The sequence below is a fragment of the Wyeomyia smithii genome, chromosome 2 (assembly GCF_029784165.1).
Source record: "Wyeomyia smithii strain HCP4-BCI-WySm-NY-G18 chromosome 2, ASM2978416v1, whole genome shotgun sequence".
NCBI classification, from domain to species: Eukaryota; Metazoa; Arthropoda; class Insecta; order Diptera; family Culicidae; genus Wyeomyia; species Wyeomyia smithii.
Window position 1 is genome coordinate 214497781 of NC_073695.1, and position 18656 is coordinate 214516436.

The window sequence follows — 18656 nt, forward strand, 5'->3', positions numbered from 1 at the left end:
TTTGTAATTTCTATTGAATTTGAATAAGTTTTTGAGTTGTTATTGTCATTTGAAATTTAGGTCAAAATTGTTTTTAAATAGACATAGCTTTAAAAATAATGCATCGAATTTGATGAAATTTTCACAGCAGATGCATCCTAATTTGTAGTTTACGAGGATATTTTTTTTGGAGAAAAAATAGTTTTTCAATAGTAACTATTCAAAACAATATGTTGAAAATCTATGTTCTGGGGCACTGAAAAATCAGAAAAAAATCACAAGTTTTTTTGACGAAATTTCGAAACTTCTCTGAAAATTTCGCGGTAGTGTTATATTTTGATCTAAAGATATGGGCCTTCAAAGTTGGTGCCGCAACGACTAATGACTATAACAACTTCCCGAGTGAAACTCGAAGTTTTTAATACTTATTTGAAAAAATTAGACATCGTGATTTTTAGTGATCCGTTTCACGAGTTCTGACCCATAATCAAATCAGAGAAAGAAAAATATTTTTTTATTCTATATGAATGATTTGTTGTTTTCGAATAAATAAGAAGAATTTTATGTTTGACTCATCTCCCTAAAAGTCAAAATTACATTTCTTACAAAAATATATATCTCGTGGTTGTTCCTGGTGTAATTGCAGTCAGATCTAAAGAAAAATTTCGATTAGGGTTTATTATTGATTTGCCAACTCGTTTTTATGTAATTTCTCAAACTTTTAAAAATTTAAATTATTCTTTTATTTTTAAATTTTTTTTAATTTGTTTAAATTTTTTTTTGTATTTCCAGTATGTATTATTTTTTTTTGGGTATTTTTTTTTATCATGAAATTTTTTTAAATACAGGGCGGACTCGATTATCCGGAACATCAGAATTTTTTTCATTCCGGATAATCAAGTTTTCCGTAGAATCGAAATGCATTGGCCAAAAATTGCAGAAGTATCGATATTTGAGTATCGATAATTTCTCCCTGGCTGTATCGATGCTCGGTTGATATTGAGGGCGGAGCATCGATACCTGCTGTATCGAAACTCTGCCTGCTACTTGAAACAGGTCTATGAAAAGCTACCATTTTTTCTTGATCATTAATACGGAAAATCAGAGATGCCAGGTGTTTTTGAAAAATTTGAGCAACTATTCGAAAAACCGACAAGATCTGCTTACAGTCTGTAAAAAATTTGCCTGTGATTTGAAAAAATGCGTTCGCGCAGGCAAAAGTCTGCAAAAATGGGTGAAAGTATCGATCCAGCTTTATATCGAAGTCGCTTGCATCGATAAAAAATAACGATATTTAGGCCCTAAGGTGTCGATACCGTAAGTATCGATACGATATCGGCCAATGCTAAAACGAATCACACAAAAAATACTGAAATTTTGCGATTAACGAACATAACATAAATATTTCTTTTCTGTATTCTACTTGTATGATGCGTAACCAGAAGTTATTTCTGAGGCGAAAGGGGGTAAAATCTTGAGAAGTAAAAAAAATAAATTGGACATTGATTATTTTCACTCAATTCGAACTTGTCCCAAACATGCCGAAAGTGATTTTTTAATTTTTTAATTTTAAATGGTAACAAATATGCCAGAAGGGATGGTAAAGGCGACATTTCGGAATAAAAATTGAAAACGGACACCAAAAAAATTAAATTCCGGATAATCGAGTCAAAAATTCCGAATCATCGAATTCGGATCGGATCGGATTCGGATCGAATCGGATAATCGAGTCTCCGGATAATCGAGTCCGACCTGTATTTTCAAAATTTTCGATTTATTTTAATTTTATTTTATTTTTTTTTCCTTTCCATCAAGCGTAATGTATTTTATAGATGTCCTCTTACGACATATTAGCTCTAGATAAGTAATATTTGAAATTAAAAAAAAATTTTTTTGTTTCTATATATAATCGATATCTCTATGATCGGATAGTTCTCAATGTTTAGGTAAACAACACCAATTTATCCGAAACAAGGTCATTAGAAAAGCAGCACATCTTTTTCATTCAAAAATGGTATATGTGAAAGTAAATGCAGTATGGGTTCGATTTTGAAATTACAGAAAATCGAGATGAGTAAAACACTTAAACAATCGGACCTATACTGTACTTACTTGTACCAAGTGCTCACTTATCACTCAGAAATTGAGAATTATTCTCTATTCTTGATTACAATTCGAGTATTTCCAAAAGAAAAACAGAGGTGTATTTTAAACTACACTAAGGGCGTCTTTTACGCGGCTTTTTTCTACGCGACTTTTTTTTACGCGGCTTTTTTTACGCGGATTCCGGAATTTACGCGGTTTTTTTACGCGGACTCTGGAATTTACGCAGTTAGTGTATATAGTACTGGAACTTATTGAATAATCATTGTGGTAGTGCTTTTCAGCAGGGGAATTGTGCCATTAGCTCGAACAATTTTTTGGTCATGCTGGCCGATTCAACGTCGGATATCACGGGAATCAGAAAAGTCTTTGAAGTGATTTCGCAGCGTGTGGTTGCGTGATTAGGTGGAACAATAAAACGAACGAATTTTTCGAGAGCTAGAAGATGAATTGCCGCTATTATATCAAAACTTCTAGCGCATGAACATAGTTAATTTAGCACACCCTTTTGGCAAACAGGATTCAATATAAGAATTCTGATTTATAAGAGGGAATGTCCTTTCGCCAGTCGGCGATTCTTTGTAAAAAAGAGTCAATCCGAAAGGAAACGATGAAAAAAATAAAATATTACACGTACCCTGAAACTTATTATTGCTAGAAAAGAATTATTGTTATGTTTACTAAAAATCTTAGTTTAATACGACTAAAAGAAATTAGTTTCAGAAGATAGGTTCAAGCATTTGAATGTCTACTAATTAGCACGCGAAGATGACTATTGCGTTTATTTCGCGTCCACGACCCACGATCAATCATGCAAATTATGCAAATCTTGTGTTTATTTTTAAATTTATTTATATCAGGTAGCCACCTCCTCTCTCTTCCCTTTTAGCACTACCTCTCAAATCAATATGAGTAAAATGTTCCATTCACCAAACCATAACAAAACAAGAGGCAGATAAATTCTTCGACATAACCGCAAGCTTATCGTAATTCGATCAATTGAATAATAGCAAAGTTTAGTACCTATTCGTTTTTGTATTACCTGCTTGAGCAGCCTTCTTTTAAAAATGAATAAAACAAAAAAATATCCTATTATGTTTCAGACTACTCCAGCAGTTTTTCATTAATTGGTGAAGCAAACCTGCTGAAAAAAAATGGTTGCCCAAGTAGTCCGATAGCCTTAAATTACTCTCCCTCCCGCCGTCACCATACCACATCATTGCTACTACGTCACTGTGATGCGAAGGGGACAAGTCAAGTTTATTATTCTCTTTTGCTATCGGTTTTTCTCGTGCGACGAGCCACGTACGGAGAAAAAAACACAACGAGTTGCGCGGATTATTCTCTTCTAAGAGCTGTATATAGTCTAGTTATGTATTTATTATTTCCGAGTGAGCAATCAACATTTTGTTACGTACTGAGAGGATTCAAGTTTATTCATTACTTGAACACATCGCAATCTGTACACTTTGAGACAAAACGACAATCGGATCATAATCGTTTCGTTTCCATCGCTGCCCCTTACACCCGCTGCTCTGGCATCCTCGTCGACAGCACACATCCAGCGCGTGCGCGGTCTGCCTCGAAGTCGTCGGCCTCTATCCGGTTCTCTACTAAATATTATCTTTGCTGGTCGCTCATCCGCCATCCGTGCTACATGGCCAGCCCACTGTAACCTGCCGTGTTTCACAGCTTGACAATATCAGCGTGTTTGTATACTTCGTACAGCTCATGATGCATGCGCCTGCGCCACACTCCGTTCTCTAGTTTACCTCCGAGTATTGATCGCAGGATTCTACGCTCGAAGACCCCAAGCGCTCGTCGATCGGCCTCCTTCCACGTTCACGATTCATGCCCGAAGAGCGCCACTGGGAGGATCAGAGTCCTATAGAGCGCAAATTTGGCTACGGGACCTAAGCTGGCTACGCAATCCGTAATAAACCCTATTCGCCGCCGCAATCCGCCTCTTCACCTCGCGGCTTACCTCGTTGTCACATATCACGAGAGTACCAAGATAAATAAATTCGTCGACCACTTCGAAAGTATCCCCATCCATCTCCACCGCAGCACCAACACCCGTAGAACTACCACGCTCTCTGCCAGCCACCATGTACTTCGTTTTGGCAGTATTTATGGTGAGTCCAATTCTCGCAGCTTCCCTTTTGAGAGCCGTAAAGGCCTCCTCAACTGCTCTACGGTTAACACCAATTATATCAATGTCGTCCGCAAAGCCCAGCAGCATGTGAGACTTAGTGATGATGGTGCCGCTCTTCTGCACACCTGCCCTTCGTATCGCACCTTCCAAAGCTATGTTGAACAGCAAGTTCGAGAGCCCGTCACCTTGCTTTAGACCATCTAACGTCACAAACGCGTCCGAAAATTCGCCCGCTGTTCTGACGCATGATGTGAAACCGTCGAGCGTCGCACGTATCAGTTTAATCAGTTTAGTTGGGAAACCATGTTCTAGCATTATTTGCCACAGCTCGCTGCGTTTCACTGTATCGTACGCCGCTCGAAAGTCTATAAACAGATGATGTGTCTGCAGGTTGTGTTCTCGAAACTTGTCGAGGATCTGTCTCAAGGTGAACATCTGGTCCGTTGTAGATCGCCCCACTCGAAAACCGCATTGGTATTCTCCAACAAAAGCTTCCTGCAACGGCCTCAGTCGCTGGGACAGGATACGGGAGAGAATTTTGTAAGCGGAATTGAGGAGGGTTATGCCTCGATAATTACTACACTCGAGTCTATGTCCCTTCTTGCAGATAGGGCATATGAGTCCTTCCAACCAGTCCGTAGGTAGTTGTTCCTCAGACCATACCCTTAGGATAATCTGGTGAATTGCACTACACAGCCGTTCGCTCCCAACTTTGAAAAGTTCGGCCGGTAAGCCGTCCTTCCCAACGGCTTTGTTGTTTTTTAGCTATTTGCAAGCATTCTTCACCTCGTTCAATGTTGGTGGGTCCACAGCTTGTCCGTCCTCCCCAATTTCTATCCTGTTCTCCTCGACGACTCTCCTCCCTTCCTCGCCGTTCAACACCACTTCGAAATGTTGCTTCCAACGTCTGGCCACTTGCGATTTATTGGTAATCAGGTTCCCCTCTCTGTCATTGCACATGGCAGTTACTGGCATGGTCCGGTTCCTGATTCCGTTGATCGTTCTATAGAAGCTCCTCGTGTCGTGCCTGGTGAAGCAATTCTCCGCCTCCACGAGGACACGATCGTAGTGCTCACGTTTCTCACGGCGATGAAGCCTCTTTTCGGCAGCTCTTGTCTCCCGGTATTTCTCCCGCATCTGACGCGTTACACGATTAGCTGCTACTAACGTGTTGGCGTAGGCTCGATTCTTCTCCTTCGTCACCTCTAGGCACTCAGCATCGAACCACCCACTACGCGTGGTTCCCGTTGTCATGCCTATCACCTCTCGCGCTGTTTCGCTGACCGCATCATGGATGTGCTTCCACTGCTCGTTCAGGTCCACTCCAGTTGGTTCACAGATCCGTCTATCAACTTTCCGAGTATACTTTGCAGCAACTCCTTGCGCTGATAACCTCTGGATGTCTAGATGTATCTTCCTCGCCGACCTCGATTTAAATACATTGGACAACCGGGCGCGAATCTTGCCTACCACGAGATAGTGATCCGAGTCGATGTTTGGCCCTCGAAAGGACCGCACATCTATGACGTCTGAAAAGTGCCGGCCGTCGATCAGCATGTGGTCGATCTGGGAGCAGGCCTCTCCATTGGGGTGTCTCCAGGTGTGCTTCCGAATATTCAGACGTGCAAAATGGGTACTACAGATGGCCATTCCCCTGGCCGCGGCGAAGTTCACTAATCTCAAGCCGTTGTCGTTGGTGGTAGAGTGAAGGCTTTCCCTACCAATAACGGGGCGAAAGAACTCCTCTCGTCCGACTTGTGCGTTCGTATCTCCGATGACGATCTTTCTCGAGGAGCTCATAGAACTCCTCCTTTACGTCATCGGTTTTATCGTTTGTCGGCGCGTACACGTTGATAAGGCTGTAATTGAAGAATCTGCCCTTGATCCTCAATACGCATAGACGGTCATTAATAGGCCTCCACCTAATCACACGCTTCATTTGGTTTCCAAGTAGTACGAAACCGACGCCCCGTTCCGCTCTATCGCCGCCACTGTAGTAGATGTGATACTTGAAAGAAGTGCCCGCGGTCGAATCGACCGCCCGGAATTCACGTACCCCGGTTTTAGGCCAACGCACCTCTTGTATGGCTGCTACCTCCACTTTTGCCTTCCGTAGCTCTCTGGCCAAGATGCCCGCACGTGCCGGTTCGAGCAGAGTCCTAACATGCCAAGTACCAAGTTTCCAATCGTTGTCCTTTTTCGTTTGCCTAGGTCTATACCGATTGTTCCGATTCGCATCATTCTCTGGATTGTTCGTAGTATGTTTATTTTCATCATGCTGCCTTACTAGGGCTGCGATGCCTAGTCTCGCGACGGGGCTGCCGTCTTGGGTGTAGCTGGCGAGACACCGCATTTCAGAGTTCAGCCGTCCGCTCCGGATCAGTCGCTGTTTGAACCGCCCCTGAACTGGGGAACAGACGCTCAGGCAAGCTGCTCTCCAAGGAGAACAACTCCCCCTTCCCTGTCAGCATACAACCAAGTTCCCACCGGTTCACCGATCTTCCCTTGGTTGCTCGTATCCCAGTCGGTACCACGTGGAGGTAGGGATAGGAGTTGCTGGGCATTATGCTGTGGACCACCCTGGGGTCTATTTTATGCCAACTAGTACGGGTGTACTGCTGGTACGCATTGCCCAGCCGTTTACCAACCGAACGCTTCAGTCCAATAAATGTATATTTACACTTTGGGTTCTAAAATATTGATGTTATAATTGAAGTATAAAATATGAAGTTTGACTTAATGTTAGTGCTTAAAAAACAGCGAAATAAAAGAAATGACTCTCAATTTCGAACAATTTAATCACGAGCGATACATGGAACGTTCAAATAGTACGATACCACATTAAATTATGTTGAGGTCACATATATTGATCAAAGCAGGTATAGTTTTAAAGAGTCTTTGAATTACTTTTCTTTCCAAAACTTTTGAGCCACATTGTTATGAAGTTTGTTATTTGTAAGTTTGAGAGATGGCTCGTTCGTATGACACTAGTTATGTTCAAATAAGTCGTGTAATCTTTTAAATAATAGACTTTCGTCGTTTTATTAACAATTTTATACATTAAGGTTGCTTAAGTTCGATTACAATCAAATGAAATGGGAACGTATAGGGCAGCCAAATTTTGAAACCACGTGCTCAATCATAATTCATCAGTTAACCCTTAACTAGCCCGTTCATCTGATATCAAATTTGTTCAAATCGGTTGTGTAGTTTCTGAGAAAATGAAGTTTCGTGATTTTCACATTTCGTTACATCACAGACGAAGTTACAGCCCGATTACAGTAAAATTCAATAGGGTGTTATGAGGCAGCTAGACATTTCTATTGACACTAATGTTGTGGAAATCGGGTCAGCCATCTCTGAGAAAAGTGAGTGACTCCAAGTGGTCTTCGGAATATGTTCCTTTTCATAGCTAGATTTCACATTTTTAAACATAACAAGCAAAGTAAAATTCTGATTGCAAAAGATATCAATAGGTTCTTATGGGGAAACCAGACCTTCCATTTGACACTGATTTTATGAAAATCGGTTCAGCCATCTCTGAGAAACATGAGTGAGATTAACCAGGTTTCAGAACACGTTTCTTTTCATAACTTTTGAACCACATGTCCAATCTGTATAAAATTCAAAAGTTAAGGCTCTTTCGGGTAGCGACCACTAGTTGGTTTGCTATAGTGCGTAGACGGCAAGTGACGGGTAGAGCCAACACCTTCGCAGTGCGTGCCTCCTTGCAAAATGGAGAATGCAACGTGCGTGACCAGACGAACAGGATAGAGCGCCGCGCAGCATTTTGATCTGCAAGTCCGTCACTAATGAGGGCGTTGAAGACAAGCTCGATATGTTATGCGAGATTATCAATACGAATCCGTGGGGTGTAGCCTACAGGATAGTGATGGCCAAGACCAAAGGAGTGTTGGCACCTGCAGAGCGATCACCAGCGATACTGAAGCGTATCATATAGAAACTCTTTCCGTGCCACGAGCTTTTTTAGCCTAAGCCTTCGGCGTCGAGTCTCACGTCCTACGTTCCAGTATCTCAGACATAGACCAGAGATGGTCGGTGAAATTGAGCGACGACAGCCGTATCGAGGTTGAGGAGGAAGTTAGAGTTACGAATGACGAACTCATCGTGATCGCTAACTCCTTAAAGGTGAGTAAGGCACCGGCACCCGATGGAATCCGTTACCTGGTAATCAAGATGGCAATGAAAGTAGCCCCCGGACCAGAGGTGTCTGGTTGACTGTCTTTTCTCGGATAGGTTGAAGCGACTGCTGGACTGCTGGACACTACGAGGGTATACGAAGTGCACCCCAATCACCACAGGAGTACCGCAAGGTTCCAACCTGTGTCTGGTGTTGTGTAATGTCATGTACGATAGAGTGTTGAAGCTGAAGGACCCAGCACGGGTTGTGATTGTCGGCTTTGCGGACGACATAACGCTGGAGGTCTACGGCGAGTCGATCGGAGAGGGCAAGTTGATCATCGCGCAATGCTTACGCAAAGTCAAGGACTGGGTGCAATCTAGAAAACTGGAGTCAGCGCACTATAAGACGGATGTCACGGTATTGAATAACCATAATCGTAGACTACACCATTACCTCAAAGCGACCTTCGAAACCCTTGGTTGACGACAAGCTTATGTTCAAGAGCCACGTCAGCTATGTCTGTAAGAGAAACTCAGTTAGCTTAGCGATGTATGGTAGCAAGCGGAAACTTCTTGCCAGCGTGGTTTCGTGGTCCAAAGCGCTAGGTACTAATAGTTATCGTGATAAACTGGATAGTACCTACAGGCTCATGTGCCTGAGGGTTGTGAGTGCGTATCGTACAGTATCGTACGACGCAATCTGCATCTTGTGCGGTATAATGCCTACCAGCATCGCCGTTAAGAATCAACGTGACACAAGGGGCATACGTAAGGTCATTCTCGATGTTCAGATGGCAGCGGGAATGGGCCAATACCGCGAAGGGTAGATGGAAGCACCGACTTGTCCAGAGACTGATAGCAGTCAGCGACCAGCGAAGATTATATTCAACAGAGAGACCGACAGAGGTCGCGACTCCGTAGTAGGTTCCGTATTCGTGGAAGGTTCTAGATGAGGACAACCTTTCGGCAGGTGTTGAAGACAATTTGCGAATACTAGCCCAAGGTTGAGTAACGTGTTGACGTATTCGGGATTTGACAGTGGGTCGTTAACGATCTGTTGCCATAAAAGTAAAAGTAAGTTAGTCTCAGGAATAAACTGTTGATTTACAAACAAAAATTAAGACCAACAATATTGTATACAGCCCCCATCTGACACAAGTTGTTGTGAATCGGGAAAAAAAATGAAAAGCCGAGCATCACTAGACAGTCTGAGAGAACGAGTCAATGCGGAAAGGGGCAGGAACGAACCGAGACGACAAAGACGCAACTGGCAGCGCGGAATGGAGTAAGCAAGAAGTTACCAATTTTACAGGAAAGCCGGATGAATGGCTATTGTTTTTTGGGATGTTTCAAGCGTCCAACGAAGCCTGGTACTCGGATATCGAAAATATTGTACTGCTACAAGAATGTCTTAGAGGTCATTATGATGATGATCCGAGGACAGCTACCTCTACCAAAATCAGTCCTAAAAGTTATCGGAAACTTCGCCAGTTTTATGCTCGACCAGAACAACTTTTGCAGAGCCATCTGGAGAAAGTTTACAAGCTGAAACCCCGATTGTAACTGTGAAATCACTTGGAGACAGCAACTAAACAGCACTTAGTGAACCCGTTGCTCATTCAAGAGTTAGTTGATAAGCTACCAGACAACGACAAGCGTGAATGGGTACACTTCATGCGAGGAAAAAATGTAACGCTCCGGACATTCATCAATTTCCTTTCCAAGACAGTTTAGGAAGCCTGCGAAGCGAACGTCAGTGAAGAGTTCAAATCGGTAGGAGTAGCCTACATCGAGAGCCAAGCGGGCAAGCCGAAGGAGAAGGGAGCGTTGTACAACCACAGCGAAGCCGATAATCAAGCCTGTAGTGATGATAGAAGAAATCTGAAACGGTGCAAGGTGTGTCAGCGCATAGATCACCAGTTGCGGTATTGCCAGAACTTCAAAAACCTGTCGTACGCTGATCGAATGAAAGTTGTCGACCATTGGAAGCTATGCGGCGTATGTCTAAACGAACACGGATTGGCACCATGTAAGTTCAAGTTGAAATGTAACGTCGGGGACTGCAGACAGCCACAAACCCAACTTCTCCATTGAAGGTGCTGTTTGGAATCAGCGCGCACAGCGGAACGAACAACGTCACACTGTTTTGGATGATCCTGGATGGTCTTCACTGTGGAGAAAAGTCCATCACTGTGCTAGCCTTTCTGAACAAAGGAGCGTCGGTGACTCTGGTGGAGAATTGCTTGGCGAAGCGCTTGGACGTCAACGAAATTCGGCAGAAGCTGACGATCCAGTAGAAGGCCGACATTGCAAGAGACGGATCAAACGGATGAACCTGTGGGTGTCAGGCGGGTGAAGAAATGCTTTTATAGACAGGCCGCACCGTCGAAAGGTGGATGCTTCCTCAACAAGCATCAAACGCAGAGGATCTCGCGCGGCAATTCTAGCACATGCGAGGTCTGCCTGTTGCTTTATACAACGGACGACTGAAGATGTTGATAGGATTAAAAACATACATTCATTGGCCCCGGTTGAAGCCAAGATCGAAGCAGTGGTACACCCGATAGCTGTGCGCTGCAAAAAGCAAACGCCGTAGATACGGGTGGCGATTTTCTGGGATTCCATTATGAGTTATCCAACAACGATCTTCACAAGCTGTTGAAAATTCACTACGCACTGGAAGAGACGGTAATTAGCATGCCGCTGGAGAGACTATGAAACGAATCGGTGCCCGCTTCGAAATGGACCTGTTATGAAAAACAGATGTTCCCAAGTTCTCAGACAGCTAGTTACAGAAGAACCCTGAGCTTCACACAAACGTTTGTGTACGAGTATCAGGTCAAAGGCTATACTCATCCTGCCACCCCCGAGGGACTTAGTGCCGTTGAACCTGGTAAAGTATGGTACCTGCCCCTGAATGTCGTACTTAACCCTAAGAAATCAGGGAAATCACGTCTCATATGGAATGCGGCGGCTATGGTTGAGGACGTCTCCCTTAATTAACAGCTGCTGTCGCTGTTGTTTGTAATCGCTGGATTCCGAGAAAAAAGAATAGCTGTCGGTGGTGATCACCGCGAGATATTCACCCAGGTGAAAATTGCCGCATGGGATCGAAGATTCGAACAGTTTCTCTTCCGGAAAGATTCCAACAAATATCCGCGCATGTACATCATGGACGTTGCCATATTCGGTTCAACTAGCTCTCCATATTTGGCGTAGTACGTCAAGAACCTCAACGTTCAAAACTAAGCAGGACAGTACACTAATGCAGCAGCGGCGATTTTAAAGCGTCATTATGTCCACTGTTATTTCGACAGCGGCGACACCGTAGAGGAGGCAATCAAGCATGCGAAGGAAGTTAACTGGGTTTCGAATTCGCACGAAGTGCTCCAGAACCTTGGCGAGCAGAAACCAGTTTCCGCTGTTCACATCACCGAAGACAAAGCTACATCACACGAACGCGTGCTTGGCCTGATCTGGGACCCCGAACTAAATAAGTTCTCATTCCCCACGCATCACCGGCAAGAACTTCTACCGTATCTCAGCGGAGAAATGCGGTCAACGAAACGGTTAAGTGTTATCTTTGACCCGCTGGGCTGACTCTCGCCGTTTACGATCCACGGGAGGATCATCGTGCAGCACCTATGGCGTAGTGGTTGTGACTGGGATGAAACAATTAATGACGAAACGCGAAAAATTGATATTTCAAACTAGAATCATGTCAGGCTAATGAAACAAAACAACATATTATAAAACTTCATATTCGAAAGCCACTATATACATTTTCTACTAAGAACAATTCGACAGTTTTTTGAAATAATAAAGGTTGATATAAATTGTGCACTGCATGCACTAACATTTTACGCAACCTTTAATTGTATGGCTTGACATTTCTTAATAAGTCTCGATTGAATGATTTGTTTTTTTTTTTAAATCCTCGATTGGCAAGTGTTATCACTGTTTGTTTTGCTCTGTTGATGTTTTTACGCTCTTTTTATAGTTTTTATTCGAGATAATTCCATATCACGGTGGAAACAATATTCCTTCGTAGGGGCGATCTAGAACAACACTTTCGATCCAGTCTATGTGAGGATAAATTCTGGTTCCAATCAAATCGTCATTGCATCCTGCACTTAGACTCGATATCACACCCGTGATATAGCAAGTTATATGAGGGTTATTCATAAGGATTGCAATTGGTTCTCCGTAATTCAACTGAAAATATACAGTGTTTTCACGAACTTTTACTTTAATTCTATCACTTCTTGCACTCGCGTTAGCAGATACGTATTTCGGCTTCTACTTGACTATCCACTGGAACTATGGAGAAGATTTCGTATCGAAAGCGGAACACGTATCTGCTTAAATGTCGAAGAATTGAAGGTGACGAGTATTATTTGGTTTTAATTCTTACCTTGCAAACTGAGGGAATTAGTGAAATGTTATTGCTGGCACAGAGAAGATTTTGTCGCTGCTGCAGTGGATCTATGCATCGTCCATTGTTAGTTATGTCTGCTTCAATGTTTATTTGCCCCTGTGAATTTTCTCTTGCACTGTCATATAGTTCAAACTCTTTATTGTAGGCTGAGAAATAGATTTGATTATGCTCCCCGTTGATCTCAGACTCTCGCCAGAGGCAAGCTGGCAGTATGTTTTCTTTGGCTATCAGATACATAGCAAGTTTGACTAAGGCAATGTCGTTTTGCGGTTCGCCTCCGTTGCTGTAAGCTGGATGAACGTGAAGGTCTTGAATGGGTACCTTCTCGTCACTCAGTGATGACTCGATGTAACCGGGTGAGGGTTTTTTACTGACACAAGAAGCAGATGTGATGGCAAACCGATAATCGATAAGGGTAGCTCCACAATGGTATTGAAAATAGATTTTTTCAAACCACCGAATGGAAACCCTATGAACTGGATAAAAGGAAGGAGAACTTATGCCAATCGGAACCTGTTCCCTGTTAATGCACATTGATTTTCGCAGGCAGTCTTTAATGACATTTCGAAAGTTAGTTTTTAAGAAATAATATAAAATAAACATGTTCTAAGCATTTACCCATATATCCAAAAGTTTGTTTTGTTTCATTTTCTAACCAACGACGATAGGAAGCCACCCGAGTGTACACTCCAACAGATCCTTTGGCACATGGAGTTCCAAATGAGACGACACCTACTATCAATGGAATTAGTGTTCCGTGTACATCGAGCCTTTCGGTCTGTATCGGTCCACCGGAGTCTCCCTATGATTGAATATTATATGTATGAGTATGAGAATTGTGATCTGCTGCGCTAAATCGTCATCAGCTGCGCTGTTAACGTCAGTATCCCCGAGGCGAACAGTATCCGGTTTCTTCCTGTAAGAAGACGTCAGTACTAAGAATAGAAATTTATACTCAATCATAAAACGTTTGAGCATTGGTTTCACCCTTTGTAAAAAGCACAGTGTGCTGCTCTTAATATTGTGCATTTAAATAAAAATTATCAAAATGTCGCTGATAAACTGGCAGTCAGGCTTACTTCCGATGTTTATTTTTGGTGTTCTCGCAACACTGCAACCATCTCAGCCGGCCCTGCGCTGTCAGTCCAGTTTATAAAAACAAATACATTGAAATCATTCCGTAGTTCTTGTTGTGTGAACACGCAGTTGTTCTATGTGTTTGTAAAGTCGGAAGAAAGTTCGGAAGTCGGAAGTCTGACTTCCGAACTTTAATTTAGTGCTGGCGCCACAATACAAAGCGTGCAGTTGTCAGAGTTCCTCCACATGCATATGTAACACCTTCTTCTGTTGTCCACCCAATAGCTACCTACCAGAAATCAATCAGCATTAAAAGTCAAAATAAGTTACCAAAATTATACCGTATGTGGAAATTCTTCCCGGACAGCTCGGGCCCACCGAATACAGTTGCACCATTGATTCTGAATTTAGAGTAGAAACGATTCGGACAGTCTGCAATGCTTTCAAATTTAACTAATTTGTTACTTTATAACAACAGTGAATTACCTGCTAACGTTTGTCGACTATAATAATCGTCGGGTGGTGTAGAGGTGAAATATTTGGGCTTTTCATGTTGATCTTGCGATCTTAAAAAAACTGTTAGTAGTGCAAAAAACAAACCTAATGATTGCATATTCGAGATGCTACATCTAACTACTAGAACGCTTCAAAAGTATCTGTTTTGATGGTCAGCACCGTTAAGTTTCAAAGATTAGATTGTTCATCTTGTGCGGTGAATCGATTGTACACAGTAAATAAAAAATCGCACACGCATACATACGTACACATGGAAGGAACATTGAAAACCATGTGATATAACTTCTTACTTGTTTTTTTTTTTCATTTGTATTAATTGTAATTACATTTTTCGGTACTGTGTAGTAAAACAGGAATGGCCGACAGTTTCTAAAAACAAACGGGTTTTACTGCCATGTGGGCAGACACTGAACTCTTATCGTTGACCTTGACCAGTATATAGTGACAGCCCAACCCTCAAAAAGAAAATGTTTTATCCATTTTGTTGAAATTTATAGAATTTGTTTGTAAATTATATGTTTTGATTGAAATTAGTATTTTCGATGTGATTTGAATAAAAAACATTCTGAGGTGTACTCGTCTTAGGGGTATTTTAACAATCACAGGAATTAATCCCCATAGCGGTGTATCGACCTGTTTTTCAACGAAATCTATTATTTGTGGAGATAGATTGGATTGGACTCTTCAACTTAAGTGAAAAAAAAAAAAAAACATTAAGCCTGATAACATGAGTTTGAGCAGCAGTGTTTTATGACATTCAGCTCACTGGACCACTTTGAGATCTTCAGTTTTATCCAATGATTGCTATACCTTCCTAAAGAAAGGAAAAAACGGATATAAGGTGAATAAAATATGAGGTTTTTTTTTCGACCCGCAACCCGCCACCACTTCTGTTGTCCACAACTGATTCTGATAGTATCGAACTGCAAACGGCGATAGTGAAAGGAATCGCCCCGAGTCGGATCGTAATACAAAGTGCACGTATTTATCATCGGGTAGAAAAATTTCGTGTCCTGTCCAAGAAAAGCGGTGTGCGGTAACACTTCCGGACGTAATCAATTTATCATACACCGAACCGCACGGGAACTCGGCTGCCCTTGTTTTTTTTCTTCCAGTCTATCGAAGATTGATTTCTTCATAAACCGGAACTTCAGCGGTCGGGGATGTGCGAAAATTGAAACCAAAGCTGAATGGGGCGAACTGGTGCGGCGGCTGCTTGGAGTGAAAAATGAAGCTGTAAGATTGTATATAGACGAAACATATGCTGCACATTTTCCTGTTCGAACTAATATGGACAATCTTCTTGAATAGATGATTTTCAGCAAAATATGGTGTCAGGCTGAAGAAGCTGGATCGTTTATTGAACCGGTTGAGCGTGAAGTTGGCAAATTTATGCGTACCATTCAAATACTTTTTACAAGTTATATTACTACCTAACATGAGTTTATTAGGGTAAAATATCTTTTTTATAAAAGAAATTTTATATCATAGACATACAGAGTAGTTGAGGTTGAGGATTTAACTATAACTCGACTATTTTAGCTTGATTTGCTAAGTTTGGAATTTACATAGACTGCAACAGACTACAACCCAAACCATTATTTACACACATAACATAAACCGGCCACTCATATTAGCAGCACCAGTTCTTGCTGAACGATGCGAGGCATCACAAAGTGGAAGTAAACTATCTCATTAATTTAATTATCACCAAAGCCGCAGGCCGGTTCTACCTTGGTTCTCTATATGACAGAGGCCCGGTTTCCGAAAACTGTCAAACAGTACGACCGCAAGAATCACTTTCGCAGTGAAGCTGATGCCTAGACTGCCATGCACCAGCGGAACCGGCGAAACCGACGCGAGGCTGAATCACCGAAAGCGAAAAGTGCATAATTAACGGATAATGTTGAAATAATATTTTGATTTGTCATGCCTAGCAAATTATGCATCCGCCTCCTGGGGGTGTGGCGGTTCTCTTTTAATGGACGGCATGAGCTGCGGATTAGTTCTCTGTTTTATTTTATGGGGAACAGAGTTGGAGAACTGAATTTTTAATGTTTTATTATTATTTCAACGAAAACGAAATAGAAAATAGTTTTCTATAATATTTTGTTTTGCGGCAATGATCGATGAAAATCGATTTCAAAAAAAAGGACGTTTATTGAGGCTAACCATACAATTGGGGTCATTTTCAAATACTTCTCGTTCTCGTTCAGCACAATTGGCCGCAACATCTTGTGAGGGGGAAAAATGCTTGTTGGTATGCCAACAGTGATTATATTTGTTCATCAAATTGGAAATTATTGGGTTGCCATACATAGTTTCGGTAATGACCATCTCCCTGGTCTGAGCTGGACCAACAATATGCACAGTATGTAAGGTGCTCTTGTGCTATGCACAAAAAACTTGAATTTTTTAACTCACGTGGCATCTAACGTCTCACCAAGCCGTTGGCAAAGCCGGGTACGAACGACGCTCTTAATCGAAGCGTGGCTTTTTTTTCTGCCACTGCATCGTCCTCGTCGTCGTGAGCTAAGCCACTTTTTATTCCATTGTTGATTTGCAGAGGACGCATCAAAAATCCTTCGCTAGAGGGAGCGCGAGCATGATATACGACCCGGGTTGATAGCATGTTGGGCCTAGCTTAGCTGTTGAACCGATGGGAAGGAACCGAGTAAAGATATTCAATTATCGACAACAAAGGAACAAACAAACTGGAAAAAATGATGCTCTTCCGATGGCGCGTTCTTCTTGCCTAGTATAGCACTGCCTATGGTGTCCAATTCACGGGACGGGCACCTACTAGAATAAACAGTGTGTTCTTTTGCAAAAACTTTTGTCGTTTTCCATAACTTTTGGTTCGATGCGTTTTGGGTGTGTGCGAATGATACAACAGAATCAACAAAAAATGGTATTTCATTGGTTAAGGAATCGTCATTCGGCTTTTTGCGTTTCGATTCCATTTATGATGCAAAATTAAACTTTTATTACACTTGCTTTAGTATCATAAGATAATGTTATTCGATCAAACTAGGTGTCATATGTATGTGTCATACATCAGATTGGTAAAACGCGACTGTATATGATTCGGGAGAAAGTTTGCTGATAGTTTCACAAGGAACATTTAACCCAGCCAACCTGCATCAGAACCACGAGAAACATTCATAGGGTAAATTAATTGGGTGAATGAATCCTTAACCCCTTCAGAAAGATGTCACAAACTCTATTTCACTTTAACATGTTCAGTCGTGTTTAAAATGCTATCGAATCAAGAGCTGGGTGCTCAAAATTATCTTCGATGAATCACATCTTTCAGTGAACCACTCTTACGAAAACCTGTTTATTCTATTGATACAGTGGACCACCCGCCAGATTAACTCAATTTATGCGAAAACTCGAGGGATTTTTTGACAACTTCCATCGGGAAACATCTTATCCAGTCAATCTGGTTCATGTACTTTTATAATTTATAAATCGTAAATCGTTAAGAGAAATTGAGTTAAAGGACCATCCATTAATGATGTCACGCGTTTAGGAGGGGGGGGGGGGTTCAATTATTGTGACATTTTGTGACATATGGGGGAGGGGGGGTTAGCTTGAGTGTGAAATCACATTTAAACTCAAAAAAAAAAATTAAAAAGTCACATACCTAATCACAGAGTTCAACTCAAAACTATTTATGATATTGGCATCATTCATTTATAGTTCTACGATCCCTTTTTTGGCTTAAGATTTGCTTTAGATAAAATAAATGACAATTTACCAAAAAAAAAATGACAATTTATTATTTAATTCTGTTTTACCGTGCATGTTCGTTTATGAATGACAGCGCAATTTCATTAATTTTTAGTGTCTCTCAATCAAATCCATTCCAAAATTGTGACAGAACGTAAATTAAAATGCTTGGCTATTGTAACATGTGGAGAATATTTGGATTGCGAATTGATTGAAGAAGAGGTACTAAATATTGATGGTCTTTCAAAAATCAGCAATGATGCTGCAGTTACTGTATCGGCTTTCTATGTCATCGATATGCGACTCCATCAAAAGCATCCTTGGACTTAGAACTAAACGCCTTTTCTAGTTATCTTCTATAATCTTCTTTTCCTTTTAGTTTCAGTTTTTCTTTCAGTAAAATCGTTCTTATTAAGAAAAAATGCATTCCTAACAAATTTCTCGATTTTCGATCAATTATTACCAAAAAAGGGGGACGGGGGGTGGGGGTTTAAAAACGTGACGTAATTA

General features: G+C 41.6%; 1 protein-coding gene across 1 annotated transcript; it reads right to left on the reverse strand.

Annotated features, from left to right (window-relative positions):
* Window positions 1-12380: 12380 nt before the first annotated feature.
* On the reverse strand, window positions 12381-17043 carry LOC129720407 (chymotrypsin-C-like). The gene is made up of 5 exons (XM_055671885.1): window positions 16855-17043; window positions 14113-14184; window positions 13437-13620; window positions 12795-13369; window positions 12381-12595 (listed from the first exon to the last, which is right to left on the reverse strand). Exons 1-5 carry the CDS (start codon window positions 17041-17043, stop codon window positions 12404-12406), a joined length of 1212 nt encoding a protein of 403 aa, XP_055527860.1. The 3' UTR covers window positions 12381-12403.
* Window positions 17044-18656: the final 1613 nt, after the last annotated feature.